Source organism: Hydra vulgaris, chromosome 14, assembly GCF_038396675.1.
Source record: "Hydra vulgaris chromosome 14, alternate assembly HydraT2T_AEP".
NCBI classification, from domain to species: Eukaryota; Metazoa; Cnidaria; class Hydrozoa; order Anthoathecata; family Hydridae; genus Hydra; species Hydra vulgaris.
The window spans coordinates 31695989-31719453 of NC_088933.1; the positions used below are offsets into that span (position 1 = coordinate 31695989).

At 26.9% G+C, this 23465-nt stretch overlaps 2 protein-coding genes across 2 annotated transcripts in view; one reads left to right on the plus strand and one right to left on the minus strand.

Moving 5' to 3' along the window:
* The first annotated feature begins 2546 nt into the window (after nt 1–2546).
* LOC100215405 (THO complex subunit 7 homolog) overlaps nt 2547–23465 on the plus strand; it is a 36972-nt gene continuing 16053 nt past the window's right edge. The window contains exons 1-4 of the mRNA XM_065817131.1: nt 2547–2692; nt 2842–2962; nt 10824–10951; nt 11398–11484. Of these exons, the coding sequence (XP_065673203.1) occupies nt 2674–2692; nt 2842–2962; nt 10824–10951; nt 11398–11484 (355 nt within the window). The 5' untranslated portion in view covers nt 2547–2673. The remainder of the gene's footprint in view (nt 2693–2841; nt 2963–10823; nt 10952–11397; nt 11485–23465) is intronic.
* LOC136090491 (uncharacterized) lies at nt 19302–22292 on the minus strand. The gene is made up of 5 exons (XM_065817191.1): nt 21960–22292; nt 20914–21853; nt 20820–20872; nt 20611–20748; nt 19302–19466 (listed from the first exon to the last, which is right to left on the minus strand). The coding sequence occupies exons 1-5, from the start codon at nt 22290–22292 to the stop codon at nt 19302–19304; spliced, it is 1629 nt and encodes a 542-aa protein (XP_065673263.1).

Sequence of the window (23465 nt, forward strand, 5' to 3'; positions counted from 1 at the left end):
CTCATATATATACATACACATACACAAACACATATACAAACATACTTTCACACACATATATAAACATACTCGTATATATATCAGAAGTTAAGGAGATGCAATTTCATTTGTCGTTTAAAAGAGGAAGTGCTTTTCAAATCTTTTATGTTGTTATTTTTTAATTGATTCCATAATGACGGGCCTTGGTTAATAATTGAGAATTTTGACACTTGCGATTTTACTCTGCTCAATTGATAGTTATGGTTGCTATTTGATCGAAGATTGTATTTTTGTGAAAACGCCATTGTAAAAGTATCAGAAAATACTTTTGGCAGCAAGTTATTCTTATATTTATACATAAATATTAATATTTGAAGCGAATTAAGTTTTGATATATTTAACACATTCATGTATTTCATTACAGGGGAAGGGTTTTCTAATCTTTTTAAATAGTTAACCGCTTTACATGCGTGGTTTTGTAGCCTCTGTAATCTTATTAATTTAGTTTTGTGTGTATTAGCCCAAACAATATTAGCGTAAGAGAGATGACAATGAACAAGACTGAAGTAAAGCATTTTGCGTGATTTATAATCAAGAAAGGCCCTATATAACCCAAGATTTATATAATACACTTATAGCAGAAGATATTTTTGCTTCAATAAGACTAATATGTTTTTTCCATGATAGGTTCTCATCAAAAATTACTCCCAAAAATCTTGTATAATTTACTCGATTTATTTCTTTTTTAATAATTGACAGTTTTGGCAACTTTAACGGGAGATTAGTTGATTGTCTTATTTTATGGAAGAGAGTAAAATTTGTTTTTTCACAATTTAATGATACCTTATTAGCTATAAACCATTGGTTAAAGCTTTCCAGTTCAGTGTTCATTGTTTCGAACAATATTTTTACATCAGAATTGCTGTAGAATAAATTTGTATCGTCTGCATACATAATTGACGATATTTTATGAGAAGCTTTATTCATATCATTAACATATATTAAAAATAATAAAGGTCCCAAGATCGATCCCTGTGGGACTCCGCAATCAATATCAAGAGCTCCTGACTCCTCCAGGACAACAAACTGTTTTCTATTAAAAAGATAACTTTTAACCCACTTATATGTTAGGCCTTTAATGCCGTAATGCTTTAACTTTGAAAGCAAAGTTCCGTGATCAACGGTATCGAATGCCTTAACAAGTACTTGGAGTATTTATTGAGAGATCAATAAATACTCCAAGTACTTGTTCCCCTTTATCAAAGCACATAGATATTTTATTGGAAAGTTCAATAATAGCGTGTTCAGTAGAGCAGTATCTCTGAAATCCAAATTGATTTTTGTATAAAAGCGTATTTAATGTCATGTAATCATAAATTCTATTAAAAATTACCCTTTCAAACATTTTTGAAAAGACAGGGAGTAGTGATATAGGGCGGTAATTGGAAACAGAAGAACAATCACCATTTTTAAAAACTGGGTGAATTTTAGCTAAATTTAATTTATCAGGAAATATACTATTCTCAAATGAAAATGCTATTAAATAAAATAAAATAATCTTACATAACTCTTTTTTAAGGGAGATAATTTTTTAAGGGAGATAATTATTTAAACTAATTTATCATACTTATCATACACCTATCTTTTGAAAATTTAGAAAAGATTTTATTTGATCACAAATTCCTACAAAAGATTTTTACTGCACTTCGAAGGACTATTCTCCCTTTCATAAGGTTGTCCTCTGACTGCCCCTCCAAACTTTTTATTTGTCAATTATTTTAATTATCTTATTTAAATTTTTATATTTTTTAATGCAGTTATCTTTACAAAAATTTTATTTATACCTTAGAAGATGCGGATATTTTTACGAAATGCATAAGCCAAGTCAAACCACGCTTTAAATAGTAAATCAATATTTTGGTCTATAAAATGAAAATGGCTGTTGTAGCTATAAAACAGTTACAACAAAAAATGGTATAACATAGTAGAAAACTTATGTAACCATTATTTTGAAAATAGTTTAATAGGAGGCGTGAACTTACTATTAAATGCTCTTCCGCAGTGCTCCGTGATAAGACTATAAGGACTTCTTAGGGCACCTAAAAAAAAATAATTAAAACTTATAAATTATTTTATAAAGTGTTTCTTATTTTACGGGTGTTTTTATTGTCGCACTATAAAGTCAAAATTCCACTTAATTTGAACATTCAAATTAAACTACTTTCCGCGGACAAAATTAAAAGATTTAAAAATTTGTATCACAGGGTACCTTGAAGTTTACGCTATCACCCCATATAAATGACGTTTGTGGGTCAGCTAGGTTGGCATTATTAGGATCCGTGCTAACCGTTTATGCAAGTTCCCACCTACGCCTATTCGCACTTACGCCAGTTCTTATGAAATTCGCACTTAATTCAGCAGGAATAATTCTGATTTTGTTTTTGCTTTGTTAAGTTGGTCAGGTATTTTTTTTCAAATTATGATTGTTTTACTCGCAAGTTTCAACACAATACTGATAAAACTAACCTTTATTACTAATAAATTTTAGCTGCAGACAAGTATTTTAATAAAAATATTGCTACCACGACAACTTAATATTTATAATGCAAGAAGTTTTAAGCCTAAAATAATTATTTCAAAATAGCCGAATAACCTACGGTATTTGGTATCCATAGGGTATTTATTTTTTAAAAAATGGCTGCTGTGACAGAAGGTACGTCAAAGTTCTTTACTTTTCAGTATTTATAATAAAGAAGTTATAAATGTGGTCGTAAGTAAAATACAAAAGTAAAACCATCGATTGTCGATTCTCTAGTTAGTTTGGTGTCAACTTTGTTTTATAAAGGATATTTTTTATTGAAGATGAAATCATTCGCAGAAGATTGCTTTTTGATGGAGACGGAACAGGAGACGATAAAAGAATTGCTACTATTATAAGGACTATAATTCAATGGAGTATGACCAAGTGTGATGAAGATGAAAGGTTAAATTTTTTAATTTAGTAAATACGTTGCATCATAAATCAGAAAAATAACTTATATTATGTAATATCAGAAAGAAAAAGTCCATAGTTATTGTGAATTTTACAAATAATAAAAATAAACTTTCTAATCACTTGAGCAAAAAATTATGCATAAATCTTTTTATTTTGTGATATAAAAATATGCCATAGTTATCAAATAGTATAAACAAAGAAAAAAAAGCTGCAAGAAAATTATATGTTGTGGCAATGTGATTTTTGCCTATATTTTAAGTATATATTGCACTATTATTCACTTAAGCTACCATATTATCCGGTGTTGTAAAATTACACAATTAGATTGGGTTTCCCCTTTTTTATTAAAAAATGTTTGCGCTATATTAATGCATTTTAGTTGAACTAGAGACTTTTGACAAAGCAAAAATTGTAATTGAACAAAGAATACTGTTTTTCTACTTCATTTTATATTTATTTACATTAAAATATTTTGTTTTCATTTACTGTGAGATATAATTTAATTGCACCATTTCTTACTAAATCCTAAAAAAAAAAAAAAAGTATTTTCTGTTTTGAAATTTTTTTAAGTGGAACTTGTTTTTAACAAATATCAGGATAATTTTAAATTTACATATCTTACATTTGTAGCACTAGTATTAGTTTTATTTTTAAAATAAAATAAATATAAGTTAGACTTTAAAGTGTTATTTATTGATCGTGTTATTTTTATTCAGTTATACATTTTATAAAATTTTATGTATAAAGGTATTTTTCTATTTAAAGTTAATTGGAAAAGGGAAAACTTAAACAAAATGCTTATAACTTGAGTTTAAATTATTTGAAAAAACTTTTTTGTATAGGGTACCATTTTGCTTTTGTCATGCAAATATTGAATAAATTAAAACTAAGGATAAAGTAATTTTGGCCACAAGGATCTTTAACTTCAAAATGGCTAACTTAAAACCAGTGATTTGTATAGATATCATTATAGAATTAGCTGACTATAAGCTAAAAAGCTATGATTAAGCTAAAAAACTATGATATATAGCTATGAGTAGGCTATGAGTATAAAATGCTAAAAAGCTAAAAGTAAGCTAAGAATGCTAAAAAGCTATGAGTAAGCTAAAAAACTATGATATATAGCTACATACCTACAATAAGTAGCTATCATTATATCATAATAATATCACTACCTACATAGCTGTGATATGTAGCTATTAGCTAGCTACTGATTTGTCGTTATGTTGTAGCTAGTTGCAATGCTATCATATTTAGCTAACAATATATCATAGTAATATCGAAAGCTGCAAAGTTGTAATATCTAGATAGCAACATGTAATAAAGTTTAAATGTTATAAGTTCAATTATTATCTAAAATATTTTATATTCAATGTTAAAAATAATGTTTTTAAGGTGTTAAAGAAAAAATGAAACAATAGTATGAGAAAAAGCAAGCTATTCACTTGCTCATTTCCCACCAGGAGTTAAATACCATGGGAAAAATTAAAGAAAGCATCAAATTTTACTTGTCTTTTTAAAGAAATTTTATGGTTTTAAGTGTAAGCCAAAACATTTTTTAACTGTATTAAAAGCAACTAGGAACAAGTTTCAAACATTGTTTTGAATTAAATTGTTTTGACTTATAACATTAACTAGACAAGCTTTATTATTTTTTTTTTTACAGGCTAACAACAACTTCAAACTTCTATATCATAAAATAACACTGGAAGTAAAAGTTTTTCAAATAAAAAATATTTTTAGTGGTGTCTCAAGACCCTTGAACATTTAATAAGCCCCTAATATTATTAATTTTTTTTTTTTCAAAAGTCTCATTGGATCTCAAAAGAAGCAAAGTTATATAGAAACTTCAAAAATAATAATTACTTTATAAAAAAACATTCAAAAAAAGTTATAACTAAAAAACTTTGTAAAAACGCATATTTATTATTTTTAGTTAAAAAATGTCATTTTCTAAGCAGTAAAATCTTAAATAAGACTTTTTTTACAAATGGATAATTATTTTTAAAATTTTTATATAATTTCGCTTTATTTGAGACCCAACAAGACATAATTTTAAAATGCTTTTTTTTTTTTTTTATTAACATTAGGGACTCATGAAATGTTCAAGGGTCTTGAACATTTCATGAGTCCCTAAAAATATTTTTAGTGGGCACCACTAAAAATATTTTTATTCAAAAACTTTTAAATTATTGTGTTATTTTATCATATAGAACACATTAAGGTGAGAGCTGCAGACATTTTCAAAAAAAGTGATTTATAAATCCCCCTAATATATATGTATGTATGTGTGTATATATATAAATATATATATATATATATATATATATATATATATATATATATATATATATATATATATATATATATATATATATATATATATATATATATATATATATATATATATATATATATATATATATTTATAAACAAGGCAAATTTTCCAATTTTTAAAACCATTTTTTACAATACATCTTTCGACTAACACTAGTCATCTTCAGTTAAAATTAAATATTTAAAATTTTTAAAAATACCTATAAAGGTGTTAAAAAAAAACAACAATACAAATATAATTATTCTTATACAAACTAATAATAATATAATTACAAAAATACATTAAAATCAGTTAAAAAGTTTATCATGTCATACAAAAGAAATAGAAAATAACAAAAGAATAGGTTATAAAGATACGCAATATGTATAAAAAATAGCAGCTAAACAGAAAGTGTCATTTGTACATGGTTAACCTGTTTATTCATACTGGCTTTTAACCATTCTATAAAAATACTTTCTTTAAGTTTTAGCTCAAATTTGTTAGATGCCGAATCTAACACAGAAAAACACTTATCATTTATTTGCATGAAACAATTTTCATTAGCATGGAGATGTTTATAAATATGAGACTTTTTGTCCCTCTTGTACTGTTCAGATATCCGGGTCTTGAGATGGCGAGTAGTTTTGCCAATATAATAGGAGTTACATCCTGCACATACAAATTTATACACCACGAACGATTTGAACTCTAGAGGAATAGGATCTTTAGAGGATAAGAATTTAGAAATTTTCAGGGAGATAAATACTAATTTAATATTTGCTGAACGGCAATATCTTTTAGCAATTAAATTCAGTCTTTTTTTAGTTGAATCAGATATTTTTCCCAAAAACGGCAGTTTAAAATAAGACAAAGATTCTTTGATATTTGGTTGTGGTGGAGGATTTGTGTATGTATGTATATATATATATATATATATATATATATATATATATATATATATATATATATATATATATATATATATATATATATATATATATGTATATATATATATATAAGGAAATTTACACAAATTCACTAACAAGCAACCACTCTCAAGTTATGAGTTACTAGAAAGCAAAGAATAAGGTTAAAAAACAAAGAAATGGTTAAAGATGGGTTACAGTTTTGAGGTTTTGTTGATGTGGAAGACAAAAACTAGATGAATAAAATTTTTTATAGCATTAAGGAATAAATACAGTGAAAGCAAAGCAAACTCCTATTGACTTTGCTGAATGACAAGCCAAGCAAGAATGAGTTTTGGTTGATCCAACTTAAGATAATAGCTTGTTTGAGCAGCAATCATGATAGCATTTGTATAAAAAGAGATACAACCTTACAACAATAAATGAGTGGCTCAAGTACAAGGTAAAGCTTGTTCAGCTATATTTACAATGTGCTTTCAGACCTTGTCTGAGAGTGAGAGGATTGTTATCCAGCACCTAAATAAATAAAAACTATACATATTTATTTAAAATTTATATTGTGTAGTATTATTACTCAAAAGAGAAGATGATCAGATGGATGTTAGGTACGACTCTAACTATATATGAAAAGAAGTCATAATCTTAGACAGAGATTAGAAAAAAATTGTATCAAACAAAGTTTGTCAGAAAAGATTAAAGTGGTTTGGTTTTCAGCATGTAGAGAGATATTAGCTGAGGTAGCACGAGAAAATGGTAGAAGTAAAACAACTTTGAAGTATTCCAACCAATTATGAAGTAACATTAACAAATTAAGATGCTAGTTCCAACAAATAAAATATTACTCCATCAAATAACCAATCAAATAACTTTTGATTGAATTATTTATTTTTATTTGGATCTAAACATTGAATCGTTCAAAATAAACATTTTTTTTTTTACAATTCTTTTTTTTTTTAGTAAACTTTTCACACGCTTAAAATAGTGCAATATAAATAGTTTCTTGTTTCTGTAAAAGCAAATCTTGAATTATAAATTCTTTTATAGACAAATAATTTCATAGACTTTTATGAAAAGAAAATTGAAAATAAATATACTCCATAATTCTACACTTCTGAAATATAGCCACATCACTAATGCTACAAAATTTGATACATGCTTATGCTTATTTACAGATAACTATTAAGACTTTGTTTTAACCCTCACAATCCTTGAGCTGAAATATGAAAGTTGATAATTTGCTGGTCCCAGAAAGTCATAAAAGTAGAAAATTGAGATTCATTAAAGTGATAAAATCATTTTTTATGTTCACATATTAAAGGACTAAATGATACAGAAAATCAACAATAAAATTATAGCTATTTCCAGTATTAAAATCAACAATGCTGAATTCTATATTTACATCAAAACTAATGTTTTCAAATTTCTTTGTTATAATACAAGGTTTGAATTAAGCAATCGTGATTTGCAAAATCTGGAAAAATATCTAGTCTTCAAAATTTTAGTTATTGCAAAGCCATGTACTTTGTTTTCAAGGAGCGCATTATTATAAGTTTATTAGTGAAAAAGTTATAAAAAAGCAAAACAAAACAATAAACTTACAACTACAAAAGTAATAACAATCTAGTCACTAACTGCATTATAAAAGTAATAACACTATTATAGTGTTATTACTTTTAAAAAGCATTTATAACTTTTAAAGTTCATTCTTTGTTCAAACAACATTAGTAATTCCAAACTTTAATTGAAGTAGAAAAGCATCTAGAAAAAATAGAGTGGATATTCAAATAATATTAAAAACTTTAGGAACTTAAACTAATACTTATTTGAACGAAAATGTAAAAAACGAAACGATAAACTTTTTATAAAGTTTATTATTATGAAAAATGTTACTATTGGTCCGTAAAGACATAATTTTTTAAGTCTACCAATTAAAATTTTTTATTGGTTGATTATAAAATTAACACGCATTTTTATGGACCATTAATAATATTTTAGAAATGCTAAACATTTTTTATAAGGCATATATTTGATTAAGTTCCTGAAGTTTTTAGTATTATTTGACTATCCACTCTGTTTTTTAAGATACTTTTCTACTTCAACTAAAATTTGAGATTACTTATGTTGTTTGAACAAAGAACGAACTGTAAAAGTTGTTATAAGTGTGTTATAAAAGTAATACTTTTATAACACACTTATAACATTGTTATAAGTGTGTTATAAAAGTTACTTTTCTCATCGTAAGTTCATTGTTTCGTTTTGTTTTATATACTTATTTGCTAACAAATTTAAGTTAATTTGCTCCATAAAAAAAAGTACATGGTTTTGCATATATTAAAATTTTGAAGACCAGATATTTTTCAAGATGACGCAAATCGCGATCGCTTAATTCAACCCTTGTAATGATTATACATATTATTTGCCTCTATGTGAATATTATTTGCATTCTTTTCGACAAGAAAATCTACAAAATGTAAATTTTTTGTTTAAATATATAATTTCGAAAGCTTTATTTTTCTTTTATCCTTTTTTTCCAAGTTTGTCATTGAATCTTAAGTTCTTTCTATTTTTTTGAATTACACTAGCTGGCAAATGTTCAAGGTAGCAAGAATCTGATGAGAATAAATCCTAATAACATTGTTTTATTGCACTTTTATACACATTTTCTTCTGAATTAGTATTTTTGATTTTGGTTTCTTTGCATTTTTTATTGCTTGTTCGCATTTCGATCGTAGGAAGCTTTGCAAAAAGTTTCAAATCTATTTTTAGAACCTCAATGGTACCCTATTGATATCATTTATTAATTACAAAACTGCATTGATCAGACTATTGCAATTTAGTTGGTTTTGTTTTTGTTGCTGTTTGTTTGTTTTTTACTTTTTTAATAAATTTAATAACGATTATAAACAATTTATAGATAGATTTTATCAGTTACCAACAAGATATTTGTAAATATAATTTATGTGTATAACTTTCATCATAAGAACTTTACTCAATATTGGATAAGAAGCAAACTATACTAACTACTATACATTCCTTCAATACTAAATTTAAATTTCTAAATTTCAAAACATATTTAATTTAAAGTCTTTTAATTTAAAAAATTTGTTTTAAACATTCTGTTTCCTAAACAAACAAAAAAAATTGTGGTTAAATGCTTTTTAAATGACTTAATATTTTCTGAATAAATGTCACATAAATGGATAGTCGGTAAAATGCAATCTGCAAACTGGTAAAATGCAAATTTTTTTGCAAACCAAGACATATTTCAATGACCACTACAGTTATGATATTTTAAAAAGCATTTGCTCTTCAAAATTTTGATTGAAATTAAATATAATGGAATTAGATTTAATTTTTTCTTTAATTAGATTTTATTTCTTTTAAACAATCTTCATAATTGTTTCTGTTTATTTTCTTTAGATCACCCCTCCTCCCCTCTCCTCCCTAGGGCTGATCTAAAGAAGACAAGTAGAAAGAAGGAAATAAAGGCTTTATATTTAGAATAAAATTTTGTGGATTTTTAAAATGCTGAATGATCTTGGTGATCTCTTTAGTAATACTTTTTGTGCAATTTTTAATAACTCAGCATTGAATTTTTAAAAAACAATTGTAAAGTTCTGATAACTGAGTTATTATTTAATATTTTTTTCGTATTATTTTGGAAATTAAATGCTTATAATATAGAATGAAAATCTCAATTTTATGTAGAACAATATATTTGCATATTTATAAGTATATTTGCATATTTTTTTGGCTGGTGGAGGTGGGTTAGGTGTGGGTGGGTCAAACACTGTTTGAACAAAACAGGGTCTATTTAATCCTGTTTTGGTGGAAAATTTTTGCAGTTAGTTTTATAACATCTTATAAGTAACAAAATTGATGATGGACCTATTTTACTTTTTTACTACTTTTTGTTACTATATTTACTTTTTTTTTTTTCACTATTCTACTAATGATTGATTTTTTTATATATATTATTATAAAATCACAATTTCATAATTTGAAATCATAATTTTATTCATTTAATAATATGTAATATTAATATCTTGTTAACAATCTTGACAGTATTTCAGCCCTCAAAATAAGGGTCAGCATTCGGCATGCTAATCTAACTGCTGACCTAAAAATGTTTGAGGTTGGCAAAAAGTTGTCGACCTTGTTTTCTATGTTTTATGGAAACCCATTTGTGTCAAATTTTTTTTGCCGATCTGATGCTGACCTCTAATAGTTTGAGATCGACATTTTATTGCCGACCTCATTTTTCCTAATTCCAAGGGTTGATATTTGAAAGTAGTTCATACAACTTTGTGTTTTAAAATTAATAGAAAAAGATATTAAAAATAATGATATTTTTTGGTAATTTTTGGAATTGGATTAAGATTAAAATTTAAAAAATTATTTTTAAGATAAGTTTTTATTTAAGTTTTTGTAATTTTATAAAGCTTTTGCAAGATATTTACTAAAATAATAATAGCTTTTTTTTTATTTTTTATGTTTTCTAATAGTTTTGTTACAATTTTTTATTCTATTGATATTTTATTTAGTTAAATTTAATTATAAGTCAAACTATCAGATTATTTTCTTTCATATTGCATTTTGCATTTAGAAACATGATGTACCAAAAAATTATTTCAATGTTGCATCATTGTGAATACTCTTTTCGCAAACATCATCTTTCATACTTAATGAATATAAAAGAAAGACAACATTATGAAAGTTTATATGAACATGTTGGTGTGTAAATTTTACTACTTTTTTCTGATAGCATGTTTATTTTTAACATTTAATGTTTATGTTTTTGGGTTTTCAGTAAATTTAAAATAATAATAATAATAATAATAATAATAAAATAACAATTTAGTGTTTAGGTTTTAAAATGTAGAGGCTTAACTTTTTTTTATAATTCAAATTTTATAATTTTTTAAACTACAATATACAACGTTTGTAAATTTGTCTGCCATTGTCTATTTCGTCATTGCCATTTTATCTGTTTATATATTGAAAATATGTAAATAAAATAATAATAGAATTAATAAATTATATATAATATAATAGTTATAATGTAATAATCATGATAATACATATTAAATAATATAAAAGTAATATGTTATTTATAAGTATTTAAAAAAAGATAATAACAATGTTGAATATTTCAAAGTTTTTTTGTTTTATAAATTTAGAAAAACAAATAGAAGAAGCAAAGGATGAAATCAAATTTTGTAAGGAAGAATTAAAACGAGCTAAAGTCATTCGAAAAAATAAGCAAGGTTTGTGTTTCATTGCAAAAAAAAAAAAAAAATAGATTTTCAGAAAAGTTTTTATTTTGAGGTGGTTTTATTTTGACAGCAGTTACTTTTTGAAAACATTTTTGTGTATACTTTTATGCTGTATATGCCAGAAATTTGTTATTTGCAATGCAATTGCTTGTTGATGATTATAAACAATTTCCAATTAAGGCGATTCCATGTGAAAACATCCAATTTTTTTTGAAAATGCAACCTTAAGTCTCAGTTTTTACTGATTTTTAAACCACTTAAAGATTTTAGTAAATTATGGACGTACTGAAAATTTTATTGTCTTAATTAATTTCAATCGGTTGTATAATATTGTCAAAATAATTTCAATTGGTTTTTCAGATATAGCTATTTTAAGTTTACCTCCATTCAACAAAAATCCGCTATTTTTAAAAATGGTTTTGGTCCTATTTTTTGTTATATGTGTGTTGGAAAGCTGAAAATTTGTCCCAGTACATATTTTTGGCCAACAAATCCAATGAAACAACTTAAAATATTTTAAAACGAACATAACACCTAAAACTTTTACCGCGTTTACCACAATTTTGCTGTTTACCACAAATTCGCCTCAGCAAAATTGTGGTAAACGCTTTAAAACTTTTTAAAGCGTTTACCACAATTTTGCTGGGGCAAGTCCAATCACAAAAATGCAGATGTTGCTTGTTTTTTTTTTTTTTAAGAAGTTGTCCTGAATAGTTAAGTTACAGTTATTACAAAAAAATTGGAGAGTGGTCTTTTTTAAAACAGAAATAAAAACATAGTCAAATCTACTTAAATTTATTGCTTAAAATCATGTATTTTGATAAATTAAAGAAAAAAAAGGTGGTAATTTGACAATTTTGTAACTGAAGCAGTTTTGGCTATATCGAAATGTTCTTTTAGATGTTGCTGACTTGCTGTTTCTGTTTTTTTAGTGGTTTTTTATTTAGAAATGTTTATAACGTTATAAAATTAAAGTTAAAATGCTCATTAATGATGTAAAATTTTCTAGTCCTGGACAATCTTGACCTCGTGAACACATTGAATGAATTATACATTTTTATTGCATCTTTTTTAGGAATAGTAAATAATAGTATATTAAAGTGGAATCTTATGGATTTGGAAAAATTTTAGATAATGAATATCACAAAATATGTTTTGTTCGAAAACAAGTATTAAAAGATTTTTGTAATCTAGAAAAGGATTTTCAAGATACTTATATTTGAAGGTCTGGCTTGCTTGAGACTACATCATACGAAGATATAAAGACTATTTGTTATCATCATGAGCAGGTTTTGGGACCGATATTTCTACTAAAGAATGCTGAGTGTTGTGTTGTTTTAAAATGATACAAAAAGAAGGTTAAAGGAAATATATATATATATATATATATATATATATATATATATATATATATATATATATATATATATATATATATATATATATAAAATATATAAATTTATATAATATATCTATATAAATGTAGAAGCTGAGTATAATGTTTATTAAAAATTGATGATTTTATTTTAGGTCAAACAACCATATCTCTTGAAATGGCTTGTAGCCTTAAATCAAAAAATCTTGACTGTAAACCAGGATGGAAATTTTCTTGCTCATGTATTAAGTTTTTGTCAAATTGTAATGATATTTCTGATAACGAAATGGAGTATGAACTTAATGGTGATGTATTGATGATGATGTATCATTTGTTAAAGGTAAATCTTGTAATAAATAACAGTTAGACAACTCTTTAATACCAATTAAAGTTCATGGAGTCGCAAAGCATCAATGAGTTGTTAAAGCAAAAAGAAAATTAGTCTAAGCCTACACAAAAATGGAAGTAGGAGTAGCAAGCACTTATGAAGTAAATATAAATAACTTAAGTGTAGCCTTAACTTTTTCCAGTCATCCTACAGATATAAAAAAAGCAAATGATCTTGATCATTTGACAATTTTAATGAAAGAAAAACTTAAAGTTGAACCATTTAAAAAAAAAATTCAAATATTAACACTTACAACTGAATCTTGGTCTAGAAAATACGCTTCAAAATATTTTGAAGTTTCTGAACATCTTATACGACGTGCTAGGAAACTTAAAAGTGAAAATGGAATTCTTGCTATACCTGATGAGAAAATAGGCCAAAAAATACCTATTATTCTTACAGCTTTGGTTCAAGATTTTTTTCAACAAGATTAACGTTCTAGAATTATGCCTGGTAAAAAAGATTGTGTTAAGGTTAAAAGTGGTCCTCCACAACAAAAAAGATTATTGTTGTGCAACCTTTATGAGCTTTATATTGATTTCAAAAGTAAATACCCTCATTTTAAAATAGGATTTTCAAAGTTTTGTAGTTTGCATCCAAAATGGTGTATTAGTGTGGGACCAAAGGGTACACACTGTGTATGTGTTTGTATTCACCATCAAAACTTAATATTGCTTGTAAATGCTGTCCAATGGAATGTTACATAAAAAGATTTAATGCCAAAATTAATATGTGATACAAGCAATAATGAATGCATGGTTCATAGTTGTGCCAAATGTCCAGGTTATGATAATTTTAAGGCATTTTTAGATGAGGAACTAATTGAGATTGATAAAGTAGAAGAAATTTAATTTAATCAAAGTACTGATAGATCACAGACATTTAGATAGATCACAATTTCTCAGTTAACCTATTTGAATATAAAGAACAAGTTGTTTCTCACATTAATCAACTAACTTCATATTCATATTGTTAAATGCCAAACTGGCTATTTAAAAGAGCTAAAAAATAATTTAGGTTACAATGAATGTATTATACAGGCAGATTTTGCCGAGAACTATCATTTTGTTACACAGGATGAAATACAAAATTATCATTTGAATAACAATGTACACTACATCCTGCTGTTATATATTTTAAGGAAATTTCTAAAGCAGATATTCAGCATAGGTCGTTCTGTTTTTTAAGTGATAACAATGATCATGATACATGCTTTGTGTATGAATTTCAAAAGAAAATTGTAGAGTACATTAAAGAATATTTAGATGGTATCAATAAAAAAAAATTTTTTCTGATAGATGTTCTGCTCATTATAAAAACCATAAAAACTTTATAAATCTATGCCACCATAAGGAAGATTTTGAGATTACGGCTGAATGGGTATTTTTTGCAGCCATGGAAAATGCATTTGTGATGGCATAGGCAGTACCATTAAAAGAATAACAGCAAGAACAAGTTTGCAAAGATCATTATAAAACCAGATATTGACAGTTGATTATATGCTTGAGTCTTGCATCACTAAAATAAACACAATCATATTTTATAAAATTACCAAAGAAACAGTTAATGCAAGGTGACAGCTACTAAAGGAGCGATTTGAAACAGGAAAAACTGTTCCAGGTACCAGAAGTTATCATCATTACATACCCATTTTAAAATTTAAAGTTATTTATAAAAGAACAAGTGAACATCAATGTGTTGACAGGTTTATACTGTCAAAAGCAGTAATGTCTGATGTTTTAATTGTACCAAATCTAAATGATTTTGTTGCATGCAAGTACAATTCCTTTTGGTGGATAGGCATGGTTACAGAGATATTACTGCAAATGATATTCAAATTAAGATTATGCACCCTCATGGTCCTTTTCAAAACTTCATTTGGCCACAGAGAGATGATATCTGTTGGGTACCATTGTTGAGTTTGATTGCAGTAATCAAAGTCCCAACAACAAAATCAGGGCAAACATACAACATTGATGTGAATGATTATAACACTACAACTAATAAATATTACTTTTGCATATTACTTTTGTTTTTTGAACTTCTTTCCAAGTGCTCTATTTGTTTTGAAGCCTTTGTTTTTTAAGTTTATTTGTCTTAGTTTGATAAATATGAAACTAATGTTTTATAAGTAATAAATTTAAGTAATTTGTAGATGTTTTTATTTCTGTTTTAAGACCGCAATCTGATTCTTTTTAAATAACTCCAACTAAACTATTTAATACAACTTCTGAAGAAAAAAAAAAAAATTTGCAATATACATCTGCATTTATGTAATTCTCCCCCTTTGAAACTATAATTTTTTAGGATCAGATTCTATAAAATTACAAAGAAAACAGAATCAGTTAGTCAACATCAACTAAAAGAACAGTTTGATGTAGCCAAAACTGTTTCAGTTACAAAACTGTCAAATTACCACCTTTTTTTTCTTGTTTAATTTATCAAAATACCTGTTTTAAAGCACTAAATTTAAGTAGATTTGACCACGTTTTTATTTCTGTTTAAAAAAAGACCATTCTCCAATTCTTTGTAATAACTATAACTTAACTATTTAGGACAGCTTCTAAAAAAAAGAAAAAAATCAAGCTACATTAGCATTTTTATGATTGGACTCGCCCAAGTAAAATTGTGGTAAACGTTTAAATTTTAGGTGTTATGTTCATTTTTAAATATTTTTAGTTGTTTAATTGGATTCGTTGGCCCAAAATATGTAAAGATACAAATTTTCAACTTTCCAACACACATGTAACAGAAACAAGGACCAAAACCATTTTTTAAAATGGTGGATTTTTGTTGGTTGGAGGCAAACTTAAATTACTTATATCTTAGGAACCGAATGAAATTAGACAAATAAATTTTCCGGATGTTCATAATTTACTAAATTCTTCAAGTGGTTTAAAAATCAGCAAAATCTGAGACTTAGGGTTGGATGCCCTGGATGTTTTCACACGGAATTGCCCATTACTATTGTATATATTTATAAATGTTAAAGAGGTTTTCTCAGGTTTGTTCGCTTACATGGCTAGTTATGTTATAACTAGCCATGTAAGCGAACGAACCCCTCTCCTCCAGAGAAAGAATAGGAATTTTTTTTATTTATAGGCATCTTTTTGAGTTTTTTTGGCACCACAAACTTTTTTGCCCTAGATAAAAAAACAGTTTATCTAATAAATCAAATTCAGAAAATATAAAATCTACAATTATAAAAATACAATTATGTAAGTCTATATATTACATCATTTGTAAGTAAGCTTTACATCATTTGCTGTACGTCTATATATTACATCATTTATTGCTTTTTTAGGATTTTTCAAAATATTCATGAAAGGTTTCTTTAAGCTGTACATGCTTCCCACCCAATATGCAAGCTTGGACAGGAATGGCATGCGATTGAGCGCTATTGCTGACCACGCAAATGACTTTTTTTATTTTTGACAACTTGACCATGACTGTTTAGATGTTTTAGAAATGATTTAAAAATGCACTGAAAAAAGAAATGGTAAGCCAAACTTTAACTAGGAAAAAATTTAAAAAATAAGCTAAAGAAAAAAGAAAACAATTCCTTATAAAAAAAAAAACATAAGCAAAAATAAAACTCAAAAAACTCAAACTTGAAGTAAAAAACTTCAAAACTTGTCTTTTGAAATGTTTAATTAATGCGAAACGCTTTTAAAAATGACTTCTAATGATTTTTTAATGTATGAACAATTTGTATTTAAATTGTTAAAAAGTGTCATTATTTTTAAATTGTATAAACATTTATTTTTTTCAAAAAGTTACCCTAAAAAAAAATTGTTTAAAAAAATGTCTTTTTAAAATAGTCATTTTTACTCATGCTCTGATTAGTAAGTTAAAAAAATGGTTTTAAACCATTTTTTGTAAAAATAGAAACAAAACAAAAAAAAATACAAGTAAATCATTCTATTGCAACTGGAAGAATTAAATTAATTATGCCTGCAGGATTGTAGCAATATTCAAATTGAAAAATATATGCAATATTTTCTAAATATATATTCAATCTTTTTCAAATATGTTCAATTTTTTCAAATATATATTCAATCTTTTTCAAATATATTCAATCTTTTTCAAATATATTCAATATTCCTGGGATAAAGCAATTTACGCGCGTAAATAGAAGAATAATAACTACAATTAATGGCAAACAAAAAAATTAAACACAAACAAAAACAATGGCGACCGAAATCATTGAAAAAGACATGGGTGCAGATCTATATAAAAATTTAATATTTTTTCTAGATGAAGTTGAATCTTTTATTGGAAAAACCACTTGTGGTGATTATTTGTCGTTATTATTACAGCATATTGATTTAATCGATCAACTTATTCCAGTATTGAACAGTTTTAATGAAGAGTTTATTGGTGATTTAAACAACAAAGAAAGAATAGAAAGTATATTATATATATTTTTGGAGATTCGAAAAATGCTTTCCCTTTATTATCATGAAAAATCTTCAAAATACTGCAGTATCAATGTTAATGTGTTATATAGTAAAACCCCTGGAAGGCCAAAGTACGAAATCCCAAAAAATGTTTTAAAAGAAAAAGTGTTTGGGTTTTTCTTGGAATGTTGCATCGAAGGTTTTAGGTGTTTCACGTTGGACAGTTCATCGCAGAGTAAATGAACTTAATTTAAACAAAACAGGTCGTTTTAGCAACATCAATGACCACGAAATAGACAGAATTATAGCTGAATACATATCTCGTCACGGTGTAGCAACAGGGGAACCATTATTATCTGGTTATTTTAGATCAAAAGGTTACCATATACAAAGAAGAAGAATCCGCTCTAGTTTAAACAGAGTGGATCATAGGAATACTGCATTGCGATGGGGAGCATTGGTTAGAAGGCGATCTTATTATGTACCATGGCCAAATTCTTTATGGCATATAGATGGACATCACTCTCTAATTCGTTGGAAATTTGTAATACAGGGTGCATTGATGGTAAATCAAGGAAAGTAATGTTTTTGGAAGCCAATACAAATAATTTAGCAGAAACGGTGTTAAATCTTTTTTTAATTGCGACAAGCGAGTTTTCAACGCCTTCAAGAATAAGAGTAGACTTTGGGGTAGAAAATGTTCTTATATGTGATGAAATGATTGCAAGAAGAGGTCATGGCAGAGGGAGTTTTTTAGCTGGATCTTCCACAAGAAATCAAAGAATAGAGAGGTTATGGAGAGATGTGTTTCGATGCGTCGTGTTACCTTTCTATTATACTTTTTATGCTATGGAACAGAGCGACATTTAAAAGTAAGTTTAAACTTATGTACAACGACCATCGTTTATCTACAGAAGAAAATTGGACTCCCAATCAAATATGGACTATGGGAATGGTAAATATTGACAATCCTATGTCAAGAGATGAAACTGAAAATGATATAAATGATTTTAATATCTATGGAGTAGATGTTGACGGCCCTTTATCTCACGATTTAAACAATGTTGTTGTTAACTCAGTTAGTATTCCGAATAGAATTGATATTGAAGCATTCGTCAGAAATTCAATAGATATGTCTAAAGAATCCACTGAAATGGCAATCGACATTTACATAGAAGCCTTAGCACTTGTGGTGGAAAAATTTGAATCTTATTTATAATTTCAGATGAATTTAACTTCTTGTTCTATTTTATTTTGTATTAGCTGCTTGTTAATGTGTACAGAATAGTTTCTACTGAATAGAATCCTTTGTATCTATACTCTCGAGTCCAGAATACAAGTGGGGTGGGAATAAACGGCACAGTGGAAATGGGGGGGGGGGGGTTGTTTATTAAGGACTCGAGAGTACTATATTTTTTTACTTCCATGTAATTCGTTTTGAGCCTATATTCAAATCAAGCAATGTATTCATTTGCTACTAAATGGAAATTATCCATAATAGCGTTACTTTTTAAATTTTTGCATTCGTTCTAGACGGTCTCTTAATATTTTTAGAGGGTAAACCAGAGACTTGGACAAAAAAAAGATTAGCATTTTACATGTTCATATATGAACATGTAAAAATATCATCAAACATATTGCAAAATCATATTGTTTCAAAAAAGTTATTAGTAAATGCCATGTCATAAACATCAAAAAGGTCGTTATTAGCTGGAAGCTTGCATAACAGCCAGCCACGCGGCAAAACTAAACAATTAGAGCAAGTATGTGCAGTTGGTATATACATATATGCTTCATGTGTCTTCTGATCCTATAAATGAACAAAAATAAAAATATTATTATAACTTGCAACACTTAAGAATGTCTAGTTTTATTATTTTTATTTAAAAAAACAATTTTTTATGAAAATAACCTTCAAATATTTTTTGAAAAATTACATCATAAATCCAAGCATGGAGTTTTTTTACACACATTTTTGCATATTTATTAAAAAAATTTCAAGATCTTGCAAATTATTCTTGTTTATGTTTTTAGCTTATTATAGAAATCACACTAATTAAAGTAAACTGGGGTGGTTTTGTCCCACTTTGCACCTAAATTATCCTAGGTACAATAGCTGGTGGCCAATTAAAAATTGGCCACAATTGGTCTACAATTAAATTGGATACAATTAAAAAAAAGCTCACCGTACCTATGGCCAATTTTTTTCAAACCCCTCTATATGGCGGAACTTTTTTATTTAAGTCAATATACTTATATCAATAGAAAGTAATTGGTATATACATTTGATCATATCAGTTTTACAATTTTTAGACAAGTGCGGAGCATTAAACTTTGACGTTGAAAATACGTGGCCCTAGGTACACGAACTTCCCCTACACTTTAAAAATTCCAGGGCTTTTCCAGGATTTTTGAGAAAAAAAAAGAAAAATCCCAGGACTTTCTAGGATACTAGTCCCGGACATTGCAGGACTGTGGGAACACTGTTATGGTAGAGAATATAAACATTTTAAAACAAAATATATATTGTGAAACAAAGTCATGCAGAAACATGCAGGGCCAAAGTTGTCCTTTTTTACGTTTTTTAATTTTGCAAGTTTTGTATTATGAAGAAATCTAAAAACCATAAACTATGAAGAACCATCCAAACCACTTCATAGTGACACTTAAAAACCATTATAGAAAAGTTAAAGCAACATTTTTACAATTAAATGCCCTTCCTGATGTTAACATGAATCAGGTTGTACTAGATTACATATTACCAGTAGCTGGATAACATGACTTGACAGACTATAAAAATAATATTTTAATAATATACATCTTTCAAATTATAATTTAGTTTCCGATAACAAACTAAATTTGAATGAAATAAATTATTCCGATATTTATTTTGAGTATGAGCAAAATCTTTCAGTTAAATACTACTATTTTATTAAATATAATAGATCTTTTACTTTTTCATCAGCTTCAATAGTAGGAATAAATTCAACAGACGGTTGCAATGCAAACCCAAGTAGAGGCTCTTCTGAAGCTCCAGTGACGAAAGAAAGAATATTTGCCAATGAAACACACTCTCTTCTACCACTGGCAACCTAAATAATATATTATATGTAACATCTAAAACATCACAGTGATCACTGTTTTACATTTAAAAAAAACTTACCTCTCTGACATATTTCACAAACATAGAATAAATCTCTTTTTCTTTAACTAAAGCTGTTAAAGAAAAAGAGATTTATTCTATGTTTGTGATGAAAATTTTGGCTTCAATAATTTTAAAAGCATTTTTGCTGTGAATTGTACTTTTGAAGGTCTTAATAATTCAAGTAATTGTGGAAACTCTTTGAAAAACCTTATCAAATTAAACTTGTTTAAACCTTTTTGTATATTAGATATACAAATATCTGCTGTATTTTCGGTGATCTTAATAATGATGCTGTCTGGTAAATATGTTGGTAGCTGCCCTCCTTGAAAGAGTGCAATACCAATTAACAAACCTACAAAGTAATATTCCTCAGCAAAGAGTTCTCTCAAACCACTATCAAATAATCTCTCTTTAATCATTCTATTGCATTCTCGTATCCACTCTCTCCTTGGACCACCATAATCCTTAGCTAGTTCTCCCATAAAGTCAACTTCAAATGTAATTAAAAAATTTTCAACGGATTCTAATTCAGCAAATGTTGACATTAAAATATTTTGTCGATCGATAAAAATAAAGTTTGTCTCAGAATCTTTATCCGTGTTTTCATCAATGTATTCTATATCTTGAACTCTGCCCTTGATCATTGTTTTTTGAAGAAACCTTAAAATTTCTATTGGATCCTGAAGATTATTTTCTTTAATTTCCTTAATTTTTTGGTTTTCAAAATCAATTTCAATATATATATTTTTATCAACTGAACCTTTTGCTACAAATGAAGCTGATGTAAGTTCTTTTATTTCCTGTATATCAACTTCATTAACATCTTCTTGATCTATTAGTTGTGAACTTTTTGATACAAATGAAGCTGATGGAATTTCAATAACTTCCGTTGGAATGATCATTTGATGATCATTGCATCGTTCTTTTAGCTGTAAATATAAAAGCCCTTGTCCAGCTAGTTTTTTTACAACATCATATGAGTAATCAATATTTGAGCATTTATTTAATTTTGATATTTTTTTTCGTGATACTTTAACAAAAATTGAATTCATCTGAACCCAGCAAAGGAAATTTTTCATGCAACGACTCCTTTATTTTCTCTCTTATTATTTGTTCACTATCGAATTCATTGATAATCAAAATTCCATTTGCAATTACAGAATCCCATTTTAGGAATTGTTCTTCATCATTTTCTGTAGATGAAATTAGTGCAAATTCTAATGTTTTTGTCATTTTCTTTGATTTATTTTGATTGCCTATGTGGTTGCCTATATTGCTACTGTATGGTGCTGACGACCTTAATCTATCGTTTCTATTAAGGCGCCTAAAAATACCCGATGAACCACTTTCATTGAGCATTCCTCTAGCTCTTTGTAATGTGGAGGTTATTGTGAGTTCCGATTGTGGCCTGCTGATATTTGTGCTTTGATTTGTGCGAAGAAGAATAGAAGCTTCCTCTAACAAAGATGCAACTTTGCTATAACTATCCATATCGGTATAAGTATAACTGCTTTTTATAACTACACGCTTTTTCTATAAATAATATTATTAAAGTATTTTTAAATGTTGACAATGTTTTGTTCAACCAAAAGCCGATTGGCCGCGTTCTCCCCAGGAATATTGAATATATATTTGAAAAAGATTGAATATATTTGAAAAAGATTGAATATATTTGAAAAAGATTGAATATATTTGAAAAAGATTGAATATATATTTGAAAATGATTGAATATATATTTAGAAAAGATTACATATATTTTTCAATTTGAGTATTGCTACAATCCGGCAGGCATAATTAATTTAAAGTAACTTAATAAAATAATTTTTTAAAAGATTTTTAAAAAGACATTTTAAAAAATAATTTCAAAAGTTTAAATTAACCATAAAAATTTCATACCTACTTAAAAAAAATTTAAATATAACATTTTTTGTTAATTTAGGCAAAATGCTTTTTTTCTAAACAATCATTAATTAATTTTTTATTTTATTTAAAGCCTTCGCTTAAAATAAAATTTTTAGAATAGACAACTAAATGATTAAATGTTATTCATAACATAACTTTTTTTTTTGTTGCATTTAAATTAACAAAATTTTAAAACAGCCGTAGTCAAATTGTAAAGAAAAAAATTACCACCAAGAATACCACTGGAGATGCGGCAGCTACTTAATTGTGGTTATAATCCTCTCTCAACTCTGTAACTCTGAAACACGAATCTTGACAAAGGCTGCTGTGCAGAGAAACAAATTGAGCGTGGTACTACCATTGAAGTGGTGGGAATCAAACTCGGAAGCAAGCGCTCTACCACTACACCACTACACCGCAATATTGACTGAAATTGGAAAAGTTTAAGCTTACAGTAAATTTTTTTGATTTTTGACAGACCTTAACTTTAAAAATAAAATAGGTGATTACCTAAAATTTTGAAATATAAAATATTTTGGAAACTTTAATGTGCTACAGCTCAATGCCTACAGATAGGCAGTGCAAATTTTTTTGTTACATTTTTGTCTTTAGGGTAACCACCTGTGGTAAAAAGCATAATTATGCATTAAAAGTTAGTTAAACATTTGCAGCAGCTTGTTAAAATATCACTTTTTTTGAAAAATATGATAAATTACATTCAGTATACAGTTGAAATAAATTATGAAATTTTTTACTGTGGAC

Bases quoted from the DNA above. Each gene is read 5' to 3' on its own strand.
- LOC136090491 (XM_065817191.1), bottom strand. From the start codon at position 22,292: ATGGATAGTTATAGCAAAGTTGCATCTTTGTTAGAGGAAGCTTCTATT. The intron at 20,873-20,913 runs TTTCATCACAAA...TTTCTTTAACAG, and splicing joins AAAATTATTGAAGCCAAAAT to CTTTAGTTAAAGAAAAAGAG. The intron at 20,749-20,819 runs GTAAGTTTTTTT...TATATTATTTAG, and splicing joins TTGTGAAATATGTCAGAGAG to GTTGCCAGTGGTAGAAGAGA.